General features: G+C 35.3%; 2 protein-coding genes across 30 annotated transcripts in view; one reads left to right on the top strand and one right to left on the bottom strand.

Moving 5' to 3' along the window:
* Positions 1-6,820, bottom strand: part of PPHLN1 (periphilin 1) — a 122,114-nt gene extending 115,294 nt beyond the window's left edge. For 2 of the 25 annotated variants that reach the window (XM_070494412.1, XM_070494418.1), the window contains exons 1-2: positions 6,727-6,789; positions 2,604-2,836 (exon numbers count right to left, since the gene is read on the bottom strand). In XM_070494412.1, coding sequence (XP_070350513.1) covers positions 2,604-2,739 — 136 coding nt within the window. In that variant the 5' untranslated portion in view covers positions 2,740-2,836; positions 6,727-6,789. Of the gene's footprint in view, positions 1-2,603; positions 2,837-5,823; positions 6,103-6,726 lie in introns of those variants that run through there. The other 23 variants (XM_070494405.1, XM_070494411.1, XM_070494409.1 and 20 more) reach the window with 19 other exon arrangements.
* The window catches only part of ZCRB1 (zinc finger CCHC-type and RNA binding motif containing 1), a 64,032-nt gene continuing 45,434 nt past the window's right edge, over positions 6,794-25,391 (top strand). For 3 of the 5 annotated variants that reach the window (XM_070494425.1, XM_044755593.2, XM_070494427.1), the window contains exons 1-5: positions 6,838-7,038; positions 8,089-8,174; positions 10,210-10,238; positions 22,533-22,644; positions 22,987-23,094. In XM_070494425.1, coding sequence (XP_070350526.1) covers positions 8,091-8,174; positions 10,210-10,238; positions 22,533-22,644; positions 22,987-23,094 — 333 coding nt within the window. In that variant the 5' untranslated portion in view covers positions 6,838-7,038; positions 8,089-8,090. Of the gene's footprint in view, positions 7,039-8,088; positions 8,175-10,209; positions 10,239-22,532; positions 22,645-22,986; positions 23,095-25,391 lie in introns of all 5 variants that reach the window. The other 2 variants (XM_070494426.1, XM_014864275.3) reach the window with 1 other exon arrangement.

The following is a 25,391-nucleotide window of genomic DNA, read 5'->3' as shown; positions in this document are numbered from 1 at the left end:
CTGGTAACCCCAATTGAGAGCTAAGAGGCTACAGGGAGGACTTGAATACTCAGTGAGAACAGCCTGCAAATTGAGAAAACAAAGTCACAGGCAATATCCTTCCGTCAAACCACTCACACTCTGAATCCACACGCAAGGTGAGAAAGAAAGATCATTCATTTTATCCAAACCGGTTATAGGAGCAGCTTAGGCTACAGAGTAACTCTGCACACTGTGATAAATAGCTTTCCCTCCTTCTCAAACTCATTCCTTTCACTCTTTACATTCTTTCAATAACTATTTTGATAGCCAACCACGGTTATTGAATAGAAAGGTCACATCTGACCTCATACCCTAGATGAGCAATAGGTCATGGCACTGGCAATTCCCCACCTAGAATGCTTTTCTCCAGGTATCTACCTGCATGGTTAACTTCTTCACCCTTCAATGTCACCTTCTTAATGGCCTCTTAATGTCACCTATCTACCAGATCTCCCTAATCTTGCTATTTTCTTCATAGCAGTAATCACCTAAGAGACTATATAATTTACATTTGATGCATATTATTGGTCCCTCACTGCTAGAAATATGAACTATACGAATGCAGGAATTTCTATGTTGTTTGTAGATTAATATTATTAAGCACCTAGAACAATGTGCACAACTTATATTCTCAATATTCATGGAGTGAGTTAATTAATCCTGGAAATATGCTCCCTCTAGATAAATGATTCCCACATCTCCACTGCCATCCTGACTCCTTTCAAGAGGATGTCTCACAGACACCTCCAACTCAACATGTCAAAACAGTTCTTCAAACTTCTCAGAAATCTGCTTCATCTTCTGTCTTCCTCATTTTGGTCAATGACACCACCAGCTACCCAAAGGCACAAACCAGAAACCAGAGTCATGCAAAACCCAAAACTTTTCATATCTACCTAGTATTCACTAAATCCAGCTATTTCTATCACCTCAATATATAAAAGCACATGTATCTACACTTTCCTATCCCTGCTGCCAATGTCTCTGTTCAGATGCTCTTAATCTAGCCAGTGGATTCCCCCAGAATAAAACACTGATCTCCCTGCTTCTCCCCACCCTGCAAACTGTAGCCAGTGTTCATTCTGATAAGACACCTGATTTAAAAATCTCAGTGGTTCCCCACATCCTAAAGAAAAAGGCTTATTTATGACCTTGCTCCTACCTTTGCAACTTCACCTCCTACCACTTCCCCAAGTCTCCAGAACCTCCAGATATGTCAAACTACTTACTGTTCTGCAAGTGTGCCACTATTTCTCACCACCACACCCTAGCATGCTTTTCTTCTGCCTAGAATATCTTTCTTCTACTTATCTGCCTTCACCATCTACTCTTCCTTCAGGATTCAGCTCAAATGTCAGCTTTTCTGATATTCTCCAGAAAGAATAAAGTTGTTCCTTCTTTGGGCCTCTTAAAGCACCTTGCTGTAATAGTACTATATAACCCCATATTCAATTTACTTTTCTTCCTCTTTTCCCTCCCAAACTAAACACCACTGCAGAGGCAATGACTGTGTACCTCTCTTACTCTTGTTGCTTAGCAGAGTAAAGGCACTTATATTGGTCAAATAAATAAACATGTTATTCATACAATCGCCACATGCACCATTCTGGGGAATCTAAATATTAGTTTGTACCTTTCAATTATTCAGAAAACTTTCAATGAGCACTATTAGATTATGGCTCCTGTCACACTACTTATGACACTACTGCCACTTGATTTTTGAGCAAAAGTTTACCAACGAGAATCCTTTATCTCTACTACCTAAAGCAGTGATTCTCAACCCTGGCTGCACAGTAGAATCATCCAAAGAGCTTTTAAAAAATATCAAAGCCTAGGCCCTATCCTCTGAAATCCCTGTATAATTGGCCTGGAGTGGGACCCCGACACTTTTTTAAAATCTGAAACTCATCTCAGGATGAGATCCACTGATCTAAAGCAAGGTAAACATACTCCTGACATCCTAAATTGAAACAAGAAGCTTTTAAGGACTGACCTGAATCTAGAAACTACATAATACTATTTCTATTGGAAAGTGTCTAAAATTCTAGACAACTAAATTAAAAATGAATTCTAGAACATAGTTAAGGTCTGTGAAAAAAAAAACCTAACACTGATGCCAATTAAAATGGTCAAAATAGAGCAAAGTGTCTCCTAGAATTAACCACTGTTCAGTGCTCAGGAAGAGATAAATGCAGGCAACAACAGTTAAGAAAGCCAACAAGGGACTGGCCTGCTGGCGCAGGGGTTAAAGGGGTTAAGTTTGCATGTTCCGCTTTGGCGGCCCAGGGTTCACAGGTTCGGATCCTGGGGGCCCAACACAGCACCACTGGGTAAGCCATGCTGTTGTAGGCATCCCACACATAAAGTAGAGGAAGATGGGCATGGATGTTAGCTTGTCTTCCTGAGCAAAAAGAGGAGAATTGGCAGCAGATGTTAACTCAGGGCTAATCTTCCTCAAAAAAAAAAAAAGAAAGGAAGCCAAGAAAATTTAAATAGAAACTTGAGGGATTGCTCAAATGTGGATGAGTAGTGAACAGTAGAATCTAAAAGAAGGGAAAAGAATTAGAGAAGAAAAAACATACATGAATGGGGCCGGCCCAGTGGCGCAGTGGTTAAGTTGCACATTCCACCTCTGGGCAGCCGAGGGTTCGCCAGTTCGGATCCCGGGTGTGGACATGGTACCGCTTGGCACACCAGTCTGTGGTAGGCGTCCCACATATGAAGTAGAGGAAGATGGGCATGGACGTAAGCTCAGGGCCAGGCTTCCTCAGCAAAAAGAGGAGGATTGGCAGCAGTTAGCTCAGGGCTACTCTTCCTCAAAAAAAAAAGAGAATAAAATAAAAATAAAGAATGAAAACTATATATGTATACACGAGAAGGATGGAACTGAGCAAAAGAGAAGATCTGCATTGCAAAGGAGTGGGAAATAAGCCTGCAAAGGTATTCAACAAGCTTTCATTTCCTTCCCTGAAGGAGATATTACCTCTCCCACTCCAGATAAAACATGGAGGGCTCTGAAAAGCTCAAAGCACAGAGGCAAACGGAGCCTGGGAATCAGACTCAGGCCTGCATGACTTTAAAGCCCAAGCCCTTTCCATCATAGCACAATGCTTCACAAAGGAAACAGGCAAGGACGGAGAGAACAAATTCAAGGGCATTAAATGGTACAACAAAGCAAAAAACTAGAGGAGGAGCTCACTGCAGGCTTTTAAGCCTAGAAATAAGGTGAGGGAAAAAATGTCACTCCAGAAGATAAACCTGGCAGTATACAAAATGGATTAAAGAAGAAAGAGACCAGAGGAAAGGAGACCACTGACTGCTTCATTATGAACCATGTAACTTAGTACTTTAAAGTACTGCGTTCTCTACTAGTTTCACAAGTTACTTGACTTTTCAATGTTTTAAGGATAGTTTTTTTTTAAGATTTCCCTAATTTCTTTTTTTTTTTTCTGGGAAAGATTTGCCCTGAGCTAACATCTGTTGCCAATCTTCCTCTCTCTCTCTTTTTTCCCCTCCCCAAAGCCCCAGTACATACTCGTATATTCTAGTTAAGTCTTCCTAGTTCTTCTATGTGAGCCACCACCACAGCATGGCTACTGACAGACAAGTGGTGTGGTTCCATGCCCAGGAACCAAACCTAGGTTGAAGAAGTGGAGTGTGCCAAACTTTAACCACTAGGCTATCAGTGCTGGTTCAAGGATACTTTTTACATAAGACCCAGTATACTGTATTAAATACTGTTAAAAAGAAACAACAGGCTCTGGGGCCAGCCCCATGGCGTAGTGGTGAAGTTTGTGCACTCCGCTTCAGTGGCCCGGGCTTTGTGGGTTCAGATCCCAGGCACAGACCTACACACTGCTCATCAAGCCATGGCGTGGTGGCATCCCAAAATAGAGGAAGACTGGGATGGATGTTAGCTCAGAGCCAATCTTCCTCACCAAAAGAAAGAAAGAAAGAAGGAAAGAAAGAAAGAAAGAGCAGGCTCAAAAATGGAGTCACTTATCCTAAGCACCCACCCCCCACCAAGACTTAATGCCTAACCTAACTGCAAATTCAGCCTCTCCCACGAGTGAAATTTTGAACCAATCAGTCTGGAATTTCCTGATCAAAACTAGTGAGGTAACGTGCCTGATAAGACCCCCTGCCTTCCCCAAAGAGAAAGTGACCTTACCTGAAATAATCCACTCTTTTAACTTCTTTGTCCCAATCTCTTTTCGCCTATAAAAACCTTCCTTTTGGACAACTCCTTGGAGTTCCTTTCTTCTTGCTAGATGGGATGCTGCCCTATTCATGAATCACTAAATAAAGCCAATTAGGTCTTTAAATTCACTTGGTTGAATTTTTCTTTAATAATACGTAGCAGGAGATTCTTGAATGTTCACTGTATAAGTGATCAAGTAACAAATTACACAAGTGGACAAAAATATCAGATGTTTGCCTAGGTATAATATTTACAAATCTCAATCTCACTTCACATCTGGATGGAGGTTATAGCCTTAAAAAAGGATACTAAATTAACACTGCTGATACATCATTCATATCTGAAGGCTCCTAAGAATCCAAATAGTTTCTTATTAATTAACTGTAACAAATCCAAACTTCTCTGCTCTCCATGTGCCCCCTTCTATCATCTCACCTAACCACGTGTTCGCTCCAAAAGGATCATTCATGCCACCCGCCTCACTGTGCCACAAAGTAACACACAGTACCCTGGAGTTGTTGGACTCATTTCCCAAACTGGAATACCTCTTTCCATTCTTTCATTCAACTTCTAACCCTCCACCAAGGCCCAACTCAAGATCTAGCCTTCTCCACAAAACCCATTCCTGAACCCTACGACACTTACAACAAATTCCAAACTGGCCACAGGTATCCTGTGTTTGGTCCAGTTTTGTTTTTTTTTAAAATAAAATTTATCCCACTGAAAACACTTAAAAACTGAGAGATATCACTTTAAAAAACTGTATTTCCAACTTTTCTTGAAAAAACTGGATGCTCTGGCCACACTGGAATCATCTCCTCACCCGGCCGCGACCAGCTGTAGCTGAGTAGCAGCTGACTCCTTTCAAAAAGTTCTTTCATTTTAAAGTCAGGAGATGACATGTCAACTGCCTGACTTCTGAGCTGTACCTGCAGCAATTGCAATCACTGAAGATCTACCTAACTGCCCATTAGGCACTGGGATTACAAGACAAACGCACTTCCTCCTGCTTAGCTACTTTAGTAGGAAAGGCAGAGATAAGCAATTAGGATACATGTGACAAGTGCCATGATGAGGGAAGTAGAGGGCACTTCATAGCACACAGCAAGGATACCTAACTCTGTCTCTGGGAAATGAGGGAATACCCCTCAGAGAAAGTGACAGGTAAACTGAGATCTTTAGCAGGTGCAGGAATTATCCAGAAAGAGGTAGAGGAAGACTCAGAGACATCAAATGCTGCAGAGAAAAGAAACTTTGCAAAGACCCTGAGGGGAGAAAAAAGTATTTTTGAGGAAGTGAAATCAATTCAGTACCGCGAGAGCCATGACCCAACCTTAAATGCAGGTGTCAGAGAAAGGGCTGGAGGGAAAAGCCAAGTATTAGTTAGTGTTAAGAGATGAAGGGGAATTACCGTAAAGAAGTTGAATATGTAAAAGAGTTTGTTAAGTGGGGAATGGAGGTTTCAGAGAGCACAGCTGTTGTGTTGAGTGGTGAAATGTGGAAGAAAAGGAGGGAGAAACAGTGATAGCCCAAATCCAGGGAGAGGAAGCACAGAGCAGCATGGCGACAAGGGTGTAGCATAGAAGACCAAAGGGGCTTACATCTTGGGCGGTAACCAAGGATAACTGGGATGTGAAACATGGCAGTTTGGGCTGGCCACAAGTTTGCCAAGAGAATTAGTCCCAGCGGTCCCCTGGTGTACGCGGAGGCATTCAGGCCTCTCAAAATGCAGCTGCGCCCTGGCTGGATTGCACGTCCGTCTCTCTAGAAGACATCGGCTTCAGTCTGGATTGATTGTGCAGGCTCCGGGAGAGGCTCTGGGTTTCAGGCTGCTGGCACGCAGGCTCCCAGGGAGTGGTTAGAGGCCTGGTCTGTGTGTGCTGGTGGGTAGAAGTTAAGTATAAACTACCTTGCATTATTTTCTGATTTTTCTGTAGGAATGATAGGCCTGTTTACAGCCTCTTAGAGAAAAAGCAGTGTGTGCCCATTATAGATTTACAGGAAGGAAAAAGGTGCCAAGAAGTTCAACATCTGTCCATACCAATACCAAGATGAGTCGTTCTGTGAATCCAAGTCTCCGCAGATTGACCTTGTCTCCCCAACTAGACTGAGACATCCGCCAGAAAAAGGCCTGCTTTCACTTTTTTGTAGCTCTCAAAGTGCCTAATACCGAACTGGGTACGTCGAAAACATTCAGTAAATTTACTGACTTCCTAACTGATCTCGGGTCATTGAAATTCCCTAGTTTAGTCCTCTTTTTGCATATTAAGTCGCTAAAGAGAAGCGAAACCTGTATCTCAGACTCAATAATTGTTTCCTTTATTCCAAACTCCACTGCGTCTATCCACCCTCAACCGCAGGGGCAGAATTGTTGCACGATTCAAATGCAGCGGAAGCCTCCAGGTCCCGCCACGGAAAACGCCCGCCTGCACGCCCGCTCCCCCGGGTGTCGCAGCCCGCGCGCCCGTCCCCGTTCTCCTCCTGGAAAGCTAAAACGCGCTCACCGACTCTGGGCCGCCGGGAGATCCCGCAAACGCAGTCGTCCCCTCGTCGCCGCTCTGTCAGGCAGGCACTTCCGGCGCGCGCAAAGACGTCAGCAAAAGCGCCCGCCTCTGGGCCCGCCTCCGGGGCCCGGGTCTAAGGAGAGCCGGGAAGTGGCGCTGCTGCCGCTGCTGCTTTCTCGTCTCTGGCGCCTGACCCATCCCAGCACCGGTGATGCCAAGGCCGCTGCGAGGGGCGAGCGAGAGTCGGGGTTGAGCCCCAACTGAGCCGAGGGCTCGCGCTCTTCTGGTCTCCCGGGCCCGCCCCATTAGAAGGTAACCGCCCCTCAGCTGCGGCCTTTCTCCCTGCGGGTCGCTCCCCAGCCCCTGCCGCCAAGAGGTTTGCCCCTCTCTCCCTCCACCCTTTTTATTCCAGGACCATTACCTTTGCCTGCCCTCGCAGATCTTACCAGAACGGCTAACGTGTAAAGAGTGTCGAATGGGAAACTTTTAAAAAGCAACCTATTGATGTTGTGTTCCTGAAGTTGTCTAAATAATTCCCCAAAAAAATCCTCCCAAGCGTCAACCAGTTTTCCCATTACTTGGCGAGATGGTACGCCTTAGAATCAATATTTTGCCATTTGTGATAGTCCGTCCTCCTATCTTAAATACACCCCGCACACGCTTTTGAAATCGAAAACTCGAACTTGGTTGAGTCCATATAATTTTCACAGATAATTTGCTGACTTCGTAAAATAGGGTATGAAAATTCGTTACAGATTATATTTGGAAACTTAAAAATACATGTACAGGTCAGTGTCCTTCAAGGCACTGAAACATTCATATAACAAAACGTATCATTTCATAATTTGGCAATAATGTGCTAAGTTAGTGATTCGAAAGACCTTTATTTGCATCATCAAAGTGTGACGCTAAAATTTCCTCTTAACACCACACCAGAGAAAAATATTAAGACAACCAAAAAGGTACCCACCCATAGTATTAGTGAAAAATCAATGGCTAAGGTTCTTTCTGAGCTCCCGGGCTCTTCCTGATGTAGGTAGGTAAGCTATCATGTTTATTTGAAAGCACTTTCTTGCTCTTAGCCTGAGGGGAGGTTAAGAGTAACCTCAGAATTTTTCCTTCATCTGAAAGGGTTAGTGTAAATAATCTACTTGAAAGAAGAACCAGAAAACACTTAAATGGTGTCTGGAGAAGAGGAATTTCTTAATTCATCTAGCTGGAGTCCGTTGTTCCTATCTATTACTAAGAAGTAAGGAAGGTGTATAAATCTGGCATAATTAAATCAGTGATTGCCTATATTGGTTTTACTTGGAATGAAGAATGTCTGGTTTAAATTGCGTCTGGGTTTATTTTCCTTTTTAGAAATGAGTGGTGGATTGGCCCCAAGTAAAAGCACAGTGTATGTATCCAACTTGCCCTTTTCCTTGACCAACAATGACTTATACCGGGTAAGTAAATTTTAGTATGGTTATCTACTGAATTGTCTATTTGAGATACATATTTAGCTGAAGCAAGCATTTCTCCTTAGCAGAATTCTTAATAAGTACCTTACAAGGCACTTGAACCACCAATACCAAAGACCTCTATTGCAAATGTAAGTGAAAAAAATTAGACACTTTAATTTCCAAAGAGAATTTGCAGTGCTTTTATAGAGAGTAACAAGTTCTTTATACACACGGAAGACATAGCTAGCATAATGAAGTGGGAGCAACTTGTGATACGCTAATGTTCCCTGCTCGCTTACTTGGCTTTTGACACTGGTAGTAGGGTGGAGGTTTTGGAGGAAAGGGCTGATCGAAGCAAACAGATCCCTTTTCTAACCCTCAAATTCTGAAAGTATGTCTTAATTTACATATGTGGCAGAAACTTAACAGTTTCATAAATTTTGTTAATAAATCAATTCAGGATAGAGGTGACTGAGAGGGAGAAAAAACCCTTCCAGCGTCTTTTTTCACCTCTTTACCTTACAGAGAACAAAATTTCCTGTGCCTGTCCTGCAGATGGGTGGTTGAAAGGAAATGGAAAGAATGACATGAATCCTTTCATTCAAGTGTGACCTCTTCTCTCCATATTTTGGGTAGACTTTAAGTAGAGAGATGCTGCATAGGTGCTACATAATACTTGATTAATTACTTAGCTAACTAAGATAGCTTGAGTCTCAAAGAACAGAGGAGAAAATAAACGTTAGCTTTCTTCCTTGTATCAAAATAGAGACATTTCTGTGTTTGTTGAAAGCTTACTATATGCTGAGCACTCTTACATGTACTAGGAATACATCAGTGAACAAAAAGATGAAAATCCCTCTTGACACTAACAATATAGCAAGATAGAGAAACAATGTGAAATATAAAAATTTGTTAAGTGCTAAGTTAATGTTAAGATGTTAGGTGCTAAAGAGAAAAAATAAAGCAGGAAAGGAGGACTATTAAATGTTAGCTTGGGAATGGAGGTGAAATTTTACATGGGTGGTATAAATCTTTATTAAGAAGGTGACTTTTGGATAAAGACCTGAAGGAAGTGAGAGGCAGCCATGCAGATGCCTAGGGGACAAGCATTTCAGGCACAGTCAATCAAGTGGAGAGAAGAGGAGGGGCAGTCAGAGGTAAGCCCATACAGGGGTGCCTTATAGGGCCTACATAGAGAATGGTTAGGACTCTGAGTGAAATGAGAAGCGTTTAGAAAGTGTTATACAGAAAACTATCTGTATTAGTCTTCAGAATTCAGTGTTGCTAACACTGAAATCCAGTTATACTATATTCTAGCATTACACAACTTAATCACAGACCTCAAAAATTTATTCGTGTTGATTGCATATATTAATGTATACTAAGACGTTTCTAAGAAGTATTACATAATAAATAAGAACTATTAGTATATAGTTGGAGGCTGAAACAATAGAAATAGATGAGATGTTGAAGTACAAGTGAAGAAAGGGCCAACTATAAAGTTCCACCAACATATTAAGGGTGGGCAGAAGAAAGAGACCAGTTGGAATGGGTTTTTAATTATAGAAGCTTTTTTGTTTTATAAGTGGTCTAAGGACCTGTCTTCTGAAACAGTAATTGCTTGATGGGGTGGGGATAGGCTCGGAATAGTGATATTCCACTATATTAACATCTGAAGCACAAGGTTTCTCTGGAGCTGTGGTGAGGTTGATGGTTACCAGGATATACCACAGGAACACAGCATTTGTACAATGTGGGTACCTTCACTCTACCACACCTATAAAGTGGGTTTTTTCCTCTGTATGCACTCTTTTGTCCGACATTTAGGAACTGAGGCAGATACCTGTGACTCCAATGACAAAAATAAGAATATTATTCTAGTCACTAAAAAAATACATCTTTTGGGGCCTGCCTTATAGATTAAAGGTTAAAATTTTTCATAAACCAACAAAGAATGTGGTCAGTGTATAACCTGAAAATTTAATTTTTTTATGATTTTAAATTAAATTGTAAATTATTACGTGGTCTTCTGTTTCAGATATTTTCCAAGTATGGCAAAGTTGTAAAGTAAGTATTCACATCAAATTTTTAAATTTCATTTAAAAGCTTAGCTGAATTTGCTTCTCCATTATTTTTTTAATGGAAGTAGATTTACTATTTTTCTATAAAACATATTTGATATCAAAGAAAATGAAAATACTATTGTTAACATTTTTATGTATATTTCCATCATTTTTCCATGTGCATAAACGTGTATAGACAGTTTTTTAAGAGACTCAATTCTGTACGTGCAACTTTGTTGTCTTTTTTTTAACTTGACATTATATCATAAGTATCTTTCCATGTCCTATAAAAATACATTCTCATATTTAATGATTTCATGTTATTCCTTTATATATCATTATTTAAATAATATAATTTTTTATCATATTACTAAGAACTAAAACTGATTCTGTTATCCAACATAAGTCATAAATTAAAGGCTCCAATTAAATATATATTTTGGTTACTAGAAGGTGTATTATCAAGTATACTATAAATGGATTATCAGTTGTCAAACAAATAGAATATAAAAACTAATATTTCAATGCATATGCTATGTAAAGTGCTTATGAGACTGATAAATAAATAAAAAACATATTCTTTGCCTTCATAGAAAGTTTTGATATAATTGGAAAGACTAGAAACATACAGAAATGGCAGGAATGATAATATCAGTTGGGGGTCAGAGTTAAGAAAGGATAAAACGAACTTGAAGTTCTCATTTAATTCACTATTTTAAATCAATCAAGCAACTATATTATGGGGCAAAACGTAAAAGCAAGATACTGTCATTCTCTCTATCTTTTAATCAATATATATTCTGGTATAAATTTAAAATCCCAAGAATTAAGGCCAACCCTGGTGGCCTAGTGGTTAAGTTCAGCACACTCCACTTTGGCAGCCTGGGTTCAGTTCTTGGGCGTGGACCCACACCTCTCTGTTAGTGGCCATGCTGTGCTGGTGGCTCACATACTAAAAAAATAGAGGAAGATTGGCACAGATGTTACCACAGTGTGAATCTTCCTCAGCAAAACAAAACAAAAAACAAAACCAAGACTTTATGGTATATTTCTCTTAACTGGTTGTTTTTCTTCTAGCTTTTGATAAATGGATATTAAAACAGTTGAAGTTCATTTGCATCCTGAGGTTAACTTCTTTTAAACTTACTTCTCTATTAAAAAATCACCAAAAATGCTTCTAGGTACACTTTTGGGTCTTCAGAATTTCAAACAGTCATTATCAATCAAAACACTAATGATGATATGTAACAATGAGTATATAAATATGCTAGGCATTCTTCTAACCTATTTACACATATTATCTCATTAAATTCCCACAACTACCTTTTAAGGTAGATACTGTTGTTAACCCAATATTGTAAATGACAAAACTGAAGCACACAGTAAACATAAAGTATATTGCTAGTTAGTGTTGGAGACAAGATTTGAATCCAGCAGTTGATTCCAGAGCCTACTTAATTAGCTCTGCCATTACCTTTCCTTGGTTTTCCCTGTCTATCAGAATCTCTGAGTGAATTTCCATATAAATATATAATTATAAACCATGAGAATGCTATGACGTTAAAGATACAGAGTTATAAGCACCTATAAACAGGGAAGATCTGATCTAGTCTAGAGAGTCAGGGTAGGTTTGCCTAAGTCAGTATCCTTTGAGTTGAAACCAAAGGCTAAGTAAGAGTTAAGTAGGCAAAAAGAAAGGGAGGAACGTTTCAGGGAGAGGGAATAGCTTGTGTAATGGCCCTGTGGCAAGAGAAAATAAAGTGAGATCAAGAAACAGAAAGAAGGCCAATATGACTAGAGATGAGTGAGCAAAAGGAGAAAGCACAAGTTGAGTCCAGAGATGGAAACAGGTTGCCCTAATCTTGCTTCTTGACCATGTTACACGACACTTGTTTTTAATCCTAAGAGCACCAGGAATCTATTAAAGAATTTTAAATGAGGGAGTAACATGATTTATATTTTTAAGAGCTTATTCTGGTCTCAGTGTAGAGATTGGATTGGAGGTAAACATGAGCAGATGCAGGGAAACCAGTCCGAAAGCTGTATCTGTAGCCCAGGGGAGAAATTTGGACTGAGATGGTACAGGTGGAGAGGTAGAGATTTGTCAGACTTGAGAGAGGGTCAGATTTGAGAGACTGGTAGGCAGTCAAATGGGTACTACTTAGTGATATACTTACTTTGTATATAAGGGTTGTGTGAGCGAGAAGGGAGTGTTATGGATGACACCCCAGGTTTCCCAGAATAGTGTCTGCCTCATACTATGTGCTTAACTGAGTACATCTTGTACCTTATATCAGGATAGGGTGCCACCATCTATGTCTTCACATGCTGGAAACATGGGAATCATCCTGGATTTGTCCTTTTCAAATTCTTGGTATAATATTTTTTTCTGTTACCGTAGAAGGTATCAAAGTAGTGTATTGTAATTGGTTTATAGGTCTCTCTCTATACTCTAAGCTTTTTCCTGAGGGTAAAAACCTTGTCTTACTGCCTTTATGTTATCAGTGCTTAGTGCCTGGGCTTGAGGTTACTGGAGTGATTGAATGACCACATGAATAAACAAACAGATGCAACTTTTGAGAAACTACTTTCCCATTTGTATCTATCTTTTTGTTTTACTTCATATGGAGCTAGGCTTAGTAGAAGTTACAGAGACAACCTTAAAGGAGTTTATATTAAAATAGATGAGATGAGGCATTGTTTATACATAAATAGATTTCAGTAGAGACTGGCAGAAAGGAGGAGAAATTAGTTCCAGTTAGAAGACTTACTTGTTCTGAACCCTGAAGAATGAGTAAAATTCTAATAGGCAAAGATTGAGATTTGAAAGAAGATAGAAGCCATTTGAACAGAGGCACTGATGTGGGGGAGTTCAGGCCATGCTTTATGAACACTGAGTGGTTGTGGCTAGACCTCCTAGTTTGTGGGTGAGAAGGAGTGATGAAAGATGAGGAAAGAGGGAGCCAAATCATAAAGGATGTTGATTGCTGGACCAAAGAATAGGCAATTTGAAGAACCAAAGATTTTTGAGCAAAGGAATGATGTGATTTTATTTATTTCTTGAACGGAAGACTCTTCCACTAGCATATGAGAGAATTAACATCAAGGGAACCAGTAAGAATACACTATTAAAACTAATTTTCTTGTCCACCATGGACAAGAAAAAAAGCAGCTCAAATGGAAAAGAGGGGACAGATGAGAGAGATCATTAACTGAGGATGACTTAGAAAGCTAACACTTCTTGTGAAATAGTACTTTAAAAAACAATATTCATGACTTTGACCTTCACAAACATGAAAATTCCAAAAGTTAAAGCAACCATATTACTTCATGTTTCTTTTAAAATTGGTTAAAAACTTTCCTGCGTATCCTGACTAACTATGGTGGCCTTGAAGAGAACCGGTCTACACTTGAGCTTCACCAAGCACTTGGCTTCTCTTCTTTACTACTAAGCGCAATGAATAGAGATGCACTCTTTCGAAAAACTAAACCATTTTAGTTGCTCATTTTTCCCTAAATTATTTCAACTTATGTTTCTTTTCTGAATGAAATAAGACATCTCTTTTCTTAATTTAGCAGCATTATTTTACCAGTTTCATTCCAATAACTAAGAACCTAAACCCAAATCCAAATAAAATAAATTTTAAAATGTGAAATGTAATATTAAATAAAATTTCTGTTTATTCACTTGTATCCTTTTGTCTCTTTGCCTGTTAATCAGGTTTTAGAAAGTTATTAAGCTTTGTCTTGAACATATCTTTTTTTTTACTATTTGAAAATAATTGCCAATTTATAAAAAGTTGCAAAAATAGTACAAAGAACATCAAAATATCCTTTACCCAAATTTACCTATTGTTAACATTTTACCCAGTTTATTTCATCATTTGCACTCTCTCTCCCTCATGTGTGTGTAAGTATGTATGTGTGTGTATATATGTACATGTATGTGTGTGTATATATATACGTATGTGTGTATATATATATGTACATGTATGTGTGTATATATACGTATGTGTATATATATGTACATGTATGTGTATATATATGTACATGTATGTGTGTATATATATATGTACATGTATGTGTGTGTATATATGTACATGTATGTGTGTGTATATATACGTACATGTATGTGTGTATATATATACGTACATGTATGTGTGTGTATATATATACGTATGTGTGTGTATATATACGTACATGTATGTGTGTGTATATATATGTACATGTATGTGTGTGTGTATATATGTACATGTATGTGTGTGTATATATATGTACATGTATGTGTGTGTATATATATGTACATGTATGTGTGTATATATATGTACATGTATGTGTGTATATATATGTACATGTATGTGTGTATATATATGTACATGTATGTGTGTGTATATATATGTACATGTATGTGTGTATATATGTACATGTATGTGTGTATATATATGTACATGTATGTGTGTATATATGTACATGTATGTGTGTATATATATGTACATGTATGTGTGTATATATATGTACATGTATGTGTGTATATATGTGCATGTATGTGTGTATATATATGTACATGTATGTGTGTATATATATGTATGTGTGTATATATATGTACATGTATGTGTGTGTATATATATGTACATGTATGTGTATATATATATGTACATGTATGTGTGTATATATATGTACATGTATGTGTGTATATATATGTACATGTATGTGTGTATATATATGTACATGTATGTGTGTATATATATGTACATGTATGTGTGTATATATATGTACATGTATGTGTGTGTATATATATGTACATGTATGTGTGTGTATATATGTACATGTATGTGTGTGTATATATATGTACATGTATGTGTGTATATATATGTACATGTATGTGTGTATATATATGTACATGTATGTGTGTATATATATGTACATGTATGTGTGTATATATATGTACATGTATGTGTGTATATATATGTACATGTATGTGTGTATATATATGTACATGTATGTGTGTATATATATGTACATGTATGTGTGTATATATATGTACATGTATGTGTGTATATATATGTACATGTATGTGTGTATATATATGTACATGTATGTGTGTATATATATACGTATGTGTGTATATATATGTACATGTATGTGTGTATATATATGTACATGTATGTGTGTGCATATATGTACATGTATGTGTGTATATATATGTACATGTATGTGTGTGTATATATGTACATGTATGTGTGTGTATATATATGTACATGTATGTGTGTATATATACGTACATGTATGTGTGTATATATATGTACATGTATGTGTGTGTATATATATGTACATGTATGTGTGTGTATATATGTACATGTATGTGTGTGTATATATGTACATGTATGTGTGTATATATATGTACATGTATGTGTGTATATATATATACGTATGTGTGTATATATATGTACATGTATGTGTGTATATATATACGTATGTGTGTATATATATATGCACATGTATGTGTGTGTATATATATGTACATGTATGTGTATATATATGTACATGTATGTGTGTATGTATATGTACATGTATGTGTGTATGTATATGTACATGTATGTGTGTATATATATGTACATGTATGTGTGTATATATATGTACATGTATGTGTGTATATATATGTACATGTATGTGTGTGTATATATATGTACATGTATGTGTGTATATATATGTACATGTATGTGTGTATATATATGTACATGTATGTGTGTGTATATATATGTACATGTATGTGTGTGTATATATATATGTACATGTATGTGTGTGTATATATATATGTACACGTATGTGTGTATATATATGTACACGTATGTGTGTGTATATATATGTACACGTATGTGTGTGTATATATATGTACACGTATGTGTGTATATATATGTACACGTATGTGTGTATATATATGTACACGTATGTGTGTATATATATGTACACGTATGTGTGTATATATATATGTACACGTATGTGTGTATATATATGTACACGTATGTGTGTATATATATGTACACGTATGTGTGTATATATATGTACACGTATGTGTGTATATATATGTACACGTATGTGTGTATATATATGTACACGTATGTGTGTATATATATGTACATGTATGTGTGTATATATATGTACATGTATGTGTGTATATATATGTACATGTATGTGTGTGTATATATATGTACATGTATGTGTGTGTATATATATATGTACATGTATGTGTGTGTATATATATATGTACACGTATGTGTGTGTATATATGTACACGTATGTGTGTGTATATATATGTACACGTATGTGTGTATATATATGTACACGTATGTGTGTATATATATGTACACGTATGTGTGTGTATATATATATGTACACGTATGTGTGTATATATATGTACACGTATGTGTGTATATATATGTACACGTATGTGTGTATATATATGTACACGTATGTGTGTATATATATGTACACGTATGTGTGTATATATATGTACACGTATGTGTGTGTATATATATATGTACACGTATGTGTGTATATATATGTACATGTATGTGTGTATATATATACGTATGTGTGTATATGTATATGTACATGTATGTGTGTATATGTATATGTACATGTATGTGTGTATATATATGTACATGTATGTGTGTATATATATACGTATGTGTGTATATATATGTACATGTATGTGTGTATATATATGTACATGTATGTGTGTATATATATGTATGTGTGTATATATATGTACATGTATGTGTGTATATATATACGTACATGTATGTGTGTATATATATATGTACATGTATGTGTGTGTATATACGTATGTGTGTATATATATGTACATGTATGTGTGTATATATATGTACATGTATGTGTGTATATATATGTACATGTATGTGTGTATATATACGTATGTGTGTATATATATGTACATGTATGTGTGTATATATATGTACATGTATGTGTGTATATATATGTACATGTATGTGTGTATATATATATGTATGTGTGTATATATATGTACATGTATGTGTGTATATATATACGTACATGTATGTGTGTATATATATGTACATGTATGTGTGTATATGTATGTACATGTATGTGTGTATATATATATACGTATGTGTGTATATATATGTACATGTATGTGTGTATATATATGTACATGTATGTGTGTGTATATATGTACATGTATGTGTGTATATATATACGTATGTGTGTATATATATGTACATGTATGTGTGTATATATATGTACATGTATGTGTGTATATATATATACGTATGTGTGTATATATATGTACATGTATGTGTGTATATATATATGTACATGTATGTGTGTATATATATATGTACATGTATGTGTGTATATATATACGTATGTGTGTATATATATGTACATGTATGTGTGTATATATATGTACATGTATGTGTGTATATATATGTACATGTATGTGTGTATATATATGTACATGTATGTGTGTATATATATATACGTATGTGTGTATATATATGTACATGTATGTGTGTATATATATATGTACATGTATGTGTGTGTATATATATGTACATGTATGTGTGTGTATATATACGTATGTGTGTATATATATGTACATGTATGTGTGTATATATATGTACATGTATGTGTGTATATATATGTACATGTATGTGTGTATATATACGTATGTGTGTATATATATGTACATGTATGTGTGTATATATATGTACATGTATGTGTGTATATATATATGTATGTGTGTATATATATACGTATGTGTGTATATATATGTACATGTATGTGTGTATATATATACGTATGTGTGTATATATATATGTACATGTATGTGTGTGTATATATATGTACATGTATGTGTGTATATGTACATGTATGTGTGTATATATATGTACATGTATGTGTGTATATATATATACGTATGTGTGTATATATATGTACATGTATGTGTGTATATATATACGTATGTGTGTATATATATATGTACATGTATGTGTGTATATGTACATGTATGTGTGTATATATATGTACATGTATGTGTGTATATATATATACGTATGTGTGTATATATATGTACATGTATGTGTGTATATATATGTACATGTATGTGTGTATATATATATGTATGTGTGTATATATATACGTATGTGTGTATATATATGTACATGTATGTGTGTATATATATATGTATGTGTGTATATATATGTACATGTATGTGTGTATATATATGTACATGTATGTGTGTATATATATATACGTATGTGTGTATATATATGTACATGTATGTGTGTATATATATACGTATGTGTGTATATATATATGTACATGTATGTGTGTGTATATATATGTACATGTATGTGTGTATATGTACATGTATGTGTGTATATATATGTACATGTATGTGTGTATATATATGTACATGTATGTGTGTGTATATATATGTACATGTATGTGTGTATATATATATACGTATGTGTGTATATATATGTACATGTATGTGTGTATATATATACGTATGTGTGTATATATATATACGTATGTGTGTATATATATGTACATGTATGTGTGTATATATATACGTATGTGTGTATATATATATGTACATGTATGTGTGTGTATATATATGTACATGTATGTGTGTATATATATGTACATGTATGTGTGTATATATATGTACATGTATGTGTATATATATATGTACATGTATGTGTGTATATATATATGTACATGTATGTGTGTATATATATGTACATGTATGTGTGTATATATATGTACATGTATGTGTGTATATATATGTACATGTATGTGTGTGTATATATGTACATGTATGTGTGTGTATATATGTACATGTATGTGTGTGTATATATATGTACATGTATGTGTGTATATATATGTACATGTATGTGTGTATATATATGTACATGTATGTGTGTATATATATACGTATGTGTGTATATATATGTACATGTATGTGTGTATATATATGTACATGTATGTGTGTATATATATGTACATGTATGTGTGTATATATATATGTATGTGTGTATATATATGTACATGTATGTGTGTATATATATATGTACATGTATGTGTGTATATATATATGTACATGTATGTGTGTATATATATACGTATGTGTGTATATATATACGTATGTGTGTATATATATACGTATGTGTGTATATATATGTACATGTATGTGTGTATATATATATGTATGTGTGTATATATATGTACATGTATGTGTGTATATATATGTACATGTATGTGTGTATATATATATACGTATGTGTGTATATATATGTACATGTATGTGTGTATATATATGTACATGTATGTGTGTGTATATATATGTACACGTATGTGTGTATATATATGTACATGTATGTGTGTGTATATATATGTACACGTATGTGTGTATATATATGTACATGTATGTGTGTGTATATATATGTACATGTATGTGTGTATATATATGTACATGTATGTGTGTATATATATGTACATGTATGTGTGTATATATGTACATGTATGTGTGTATATATATGTACATGTATGTGTGTGTATATATATGTACATGTATGTGTGTATATATATGTACATGTATGTGTGTATATATATGTACATGTATGTGTGTATATATGTACATGTATGTGTGTATATATATGTACATGTATGTGTGTATATGTACATGTATGTGTGTATATATATGTACATGTATGTGTGTATATATATGTACATGTATGTGTGTATATATATGTACATGTATGTGTGTATATATATGTACATGTATGTGTGTATATATATGTACATGTATGTGTGTGTATATATATATGTACATGTATGTGTGTATATATGTACATGTATGTGTGTATATATATGTACATGTATGTGTGTATATATGTACATGTATGTGTGTATATATATGTACATGTATGTGTGTGTATATATATATGTACATGTATGTGTGTATATATGTACATGTATGTGTGTATATATATGTACATGTATGTGTGTATATATATGTACATGTATGTGTGTATATATATGTACATGTATGTGTGTATATATATGTACATGTATGTGTGTGTATATATATATGTACATGTATGTGTGTATATATGTACATGTATGTGTGTATATATATGTACATGTATGTGTGTATATATGTACATGTATGTGTGTATATATATGTACATGTATGTGTGTGTATATATATGTACATGTATGTGTGTATATATGTACATGTATGTGTGTATATATATGTACATGTATGTGTGTATATATGTACATGTATGTGTGTATATATATGTACATGTATGTGTGTGTATATATATGTACATGTATGTGTGTGTATATATATGTACATGTGTGTGTGTATATATATGTACATGTATGTGTGTATATATATATGTACATGTATGTGTGTGTATATATATGTACATGTATGTGTGTGTGTATATATGTACATGTATGTGTGTGTATATATACGTACATGTATGTGTGTGTATATATACGTACATGTATGTGTGTGTATATATACGTACATGTATGTGTATATATACGTACATGTATGTGTGTATATATATGTACATGTATGTGTGTGTATATATATGTACATGTATGTGTGTGTATATATATACGTATGTGTATACACAGTTTGGTTTTGGGAATCATTTGAAGGTAAGTTACAAACATCATCGCCCTTTACTCAGATACTTTCAGTTGTGTATTTCCTAAAACTAGGGTTATATATTATATAACCACAGTACAGTTACCAAATTCATAAATTTATAAAATAATTTTACTGAATCACCTGTCCATGTTCCCATTTTTCAGTTGACCTAATGATGTCCCACGTAGAATTTTTCCCCTCTGGTACAGGATCCAGTCTAGAGTTAGGTGTTGACTTTAACTGTCCTATCGTTTTAGCCTCCTGTAATCTGGAACATTTATAGAGAATATAGCTCTCTCCCATCGTTTTTCCCCCTCATTTTGTGTTTTTCTGATGTTGCCTCATGATTAGATTGGGGTTAAGTAGTCTTGGCTGGTATACTGTATAGGTGATGTTCTGTTCTGAGGGTATCAAATCTGGATTCATACAGTGTCCATCTGTCCCTCATTAGTGATATTAATTTTAATCACCCAGTCAAGGTGTTGACCAATTTCTCCACTGTGTAATTATATTTTTTTCCCTTTGCAACTAATAAGTAGTCTGTGGGAGACACCCTTAAAACAGTGAAATATCCTATTCCACATAAAAATTTCATGTTAGATTTAGCATTCATTAAGGATTCTTGCCTGATCCAGTCTTTACCGTGATTGTTGTAAATGGTGATTTTCCAACTCCAGCATTCTGTGCATTCACTAGTCATCCCTTGGCCTTCTGCTGTAAGCAAGAGCCCTACTTTCTCCCTCATTTATCTTCTATTTCTTATTAATATAGACTTATGAATTCTTAATTTTTTCTATGGTTTATAACTCAATACTGAGATTGTCCTAGATTTGGCCAATGGGAGCTCCTTCTACCTGACTTCTGTATTCTTGTTCCATGCTCCATCGTTTCTTTTTATTTTAAGGATAACAAGATGTTCCAAGTTCATCTTGTACTTACCCTGGCCCAGCCTTGAAATCAGCCATTTCTCCCAAGAGCTTTGTTGAACATTGTTTTTTAAACTGTATTTAATGACATGCTGAACAAGGGTCACAGGATGAGGGATGTGTAACAGGTCAGGACAAAGAGTAGGCTCTGTGTCTTATCACCATTCCTGTCACTTAGGTACCTTGGATGGTATGGCTAAGGACCACAGAACTGGAGATTCTTTAAAAGAATATTAAGAATACAATTAGATTCTAAAACTTAGAAAAAAATAATTTAAGATTCCTCAGTTTTGTTTTGGCTTTTCCTGCATGGTGAGGGAGTTAGCAGAGAAGAGGAATTATGCCTACTCTCCAAGATTCCATTGTCTCTGTAATCTCTTTACTTCATCCTTCAACCTCTGATTAATGTTTGCTTTATCAGATGCTCCTAATAGCTCTGCTCACTTGTGTTAAATCAGTATCACACTTTCTCATTTCCATGCTCCTTGATATCCCATGATGTTGAAGAGATAGCTGATTTGTCAAATGTATTAATTTCTCTTACTTTGTGTTTTATTAACCCTTATTTGAACACTTGAGTTTTCCAAGTATTTATTAAAATCTATTTTATTTACTACTGCCTCATTATTTTTAACTGCCTATTCGTTTATGCTTTAAGGGTTACCATTATGAAAGATAAAGATACCAGGAGGAGTAAAGGGGTTGCATTTATTTTATTTTTGGATAAAGACTCTGCACAAAACTGTACCAGGGCAATAAACAACAAACAGGTAAGCCATTTTTTAACCCAAAAGCCTTTTTGCTCATTCAGGCTAAACATGTGGGGGATGCAGTGGATGGTCAAGTCTGATGGGTACAGTAGATTCTGAGGGTATTTAACTTATGGGAGAGAAAAGAGGTCAAAACTCTACTGGGTTCCCAAAACATTGGTAGAATCTAAGGAATAAGAATATATTCTACTGGATAGAATTTATCACAGCTGAGTAGGGAATTGCTATAATAATCTAAAAAATAAAATGGAATTGAAGGTTTGAGGAAATGGGATCAAATAACTGTAGTTTTAGGTTTCGATGAAATACATCCTTCTGCAATTACATTTTTTTCTGGTTTAGTTATTTGGTAGAGTGATAAAAGCAAGCATTGCTATTGACAATGGAAGAGCAGCTGAGTTTATCCGAAGACGAAACTACTTTGATAAATCTAAGTGTTATGAATGTGGGGTGAGTATACCTAAAACAATGCAATTTTCCATAGTTTACTGTAAGGTATTTTTCACATCAGTGTTTTATTTGTGTTCTCCAAAACTTCTGACTGGCTAAAACTGGGTTATGAAAGTTATTTTACTTTGGAATTCCAGACTCATCTAAGGAAACTCAATTGAAATGCAGTACGTAAAGATAACCTGAGCTGGGTAATATAGAGCGGTATTTTCTCTAGTTTCTAAATCTTTGAAAATTGTTAGATTAAAAACTGTTAGACTAATTACTTTACTGTTTTGAAAGATTTTAGTTCCCCATAAGTTTTTGTGTTAATAGGATATTACCTGTTTCTATAATACTTTGCCAGTGTTTAAGCATTACAGCTCAGTATAAGCATTATCTTATGACCTATTAATTAGGATATTGTATTAATAGGAATAATATTCCTATTAGTACTGCAAATGTTTTGTAACTGAACTATCCCCAAATGTTCATACCTAGTTCCCATCATCTGTCGTTATCCATTTAAACTTTTGGTGATTAGAGATATATAGCCAGAGAACAATTTTGCGCAAGGCCCATAATGATAGCAAGAGAACTTCAGTGTTGGTCTTAATTGCTGTCACTTTCCAAAATGCCTATATAAAATACTTTAAAAAACAGGGTCCATCTGTATTACTGGGGAGAGGATTACTGAGAGACATTTTCCTGGCTACAAAATCATGAGGAAGATACAAGGAAATGATTTGGGGTCCTTTCCTCCGCTGCCACTCCCTACTTCTCCTTCCCCCAAAAGATATATAGATAAACAGATAGACAGATGGATGGATGGATAGATGGATAGAAGGAAAGAGCAAGCAAGGCCTTGGGTACGTTCTGTCAATTTCTGTGATTCTAACCTGTGATTCTCACCTCTTAAGTTAATGTTTCAGAAACTGTGTTCTAGAGTCCTGAGTTTTGTTTAAAAAGAAAAGAAAAGGAAGGAAGGAATGGAGGAGTAGTCATGGTCACATATGGTTAGATAGATTAGTATGTATCCTCATATTCACAGTAAATATCAAATTATCTGAGAAATCCTGGATGAATCTATTAATCTGTCTTTTTGGTTTATGGATCCATAGATTTGTTAGACTTTGTACATGTTTATATTTCTTAAATTCCCCCCCGCCCCAAAAAGAATCTGCTTACATTTATTTAGCCTAGTTTTTCCCAAAGTTATTTTACTACTAAATTCTTTTTTTTAAAATATGGGATATGTTAACATATTTTCTTATGCCATTATTCCAAAAACAGTTTGGAAAATGCTTCTCTAAGTACATTCTCTCAGCAATTCATTAACAATAAAACCTCTTGGGTTCAGCCATGTCCCCAGATATTCAAAGTACACAGTCTATTTGATGCTTTGTGAACTAAAAAAGCATGATTATTTTTCTCTTCTATTGTTCTAATCCTGGCTTAGGCTCTCTACACTCCCTTTCTCTCACATATTACTTCATAAATGTAATTTAGTGAGCTAATGTACAGATTATACAGTCATGTGTTGCTTAACAGTGGGGATACTTATGAGAAATGTGTCATCAGGCAATTTTGTCACTGTGACATCATAGTGCATGCTTGCACAAACCTAGATGGTATAGTCTGCTACACATCTAGGTTATATGGTACTAATTTTATGGGACCATCGTCTCATATGTGGTCCATTGTTGACCAAGACGCCATTGTCCTGTGTATGACTGTAGTTCATTGTCTTATGTTTTACAAATCAGTATTTTGGCTCATTATCATGTTATGGCTAGTTTGGCACTGTCAAATATGAATATAATGCAAGCCATAAATGTAATTTTAAATTTTCAAGTAGCCACATTAAAAAAAGAAACAGGAAGGGGTCAGCCCCATGGCCTAGTGGTTAAGTTTGACACACTTTGCTCTGGCAGCCCGGGTTCACAGGTTTGGATCTCAGGTGCAGACCTACACCACTCATCAGCCATGCTGTTGTGGTGACCCACATATAAAGTGGAGGAAGATTGGCACAGATGTTAGCTCAGGGCTAATCCTTCTCAGCAGAAAAAAAAAGAAAAGAACCAGATAAAAATTAATAATATCTTATATTTAACCCAATATATATCTACAATATCATTTGAACACATAATTAATATTTTTAAAAATTAATATATTTTACATTATTCAAAATCCAGTGTGTATTTACCCTTATCATGCATATCAATTCAGACAGGTTCTTAGTAGCCACAAAAGAATTATACCTGGTGGCTACCATAATTGGACAGTGCAGGTAAAGTCTAGATGTAAAAGGAGCAAAA

The sequence above is a fragment of the Equus asinus genome, chromosome 22 (assembly GCF_041296235.1).
Source record: "Equus asinus isolate D_3611 breed Donkey chromosome 22, EquAss-T2T_v2, whole genome shotgun sequence".
Taxonomy (NCBI): Eukaryota; Metazoa; Chordata; class Mammalia; order Perissodactyla; family Equidae; genus Equus; species Equus asinus.
This window is presented reverse-complemented; position numbering and strand designations above follow the sequence as displayed.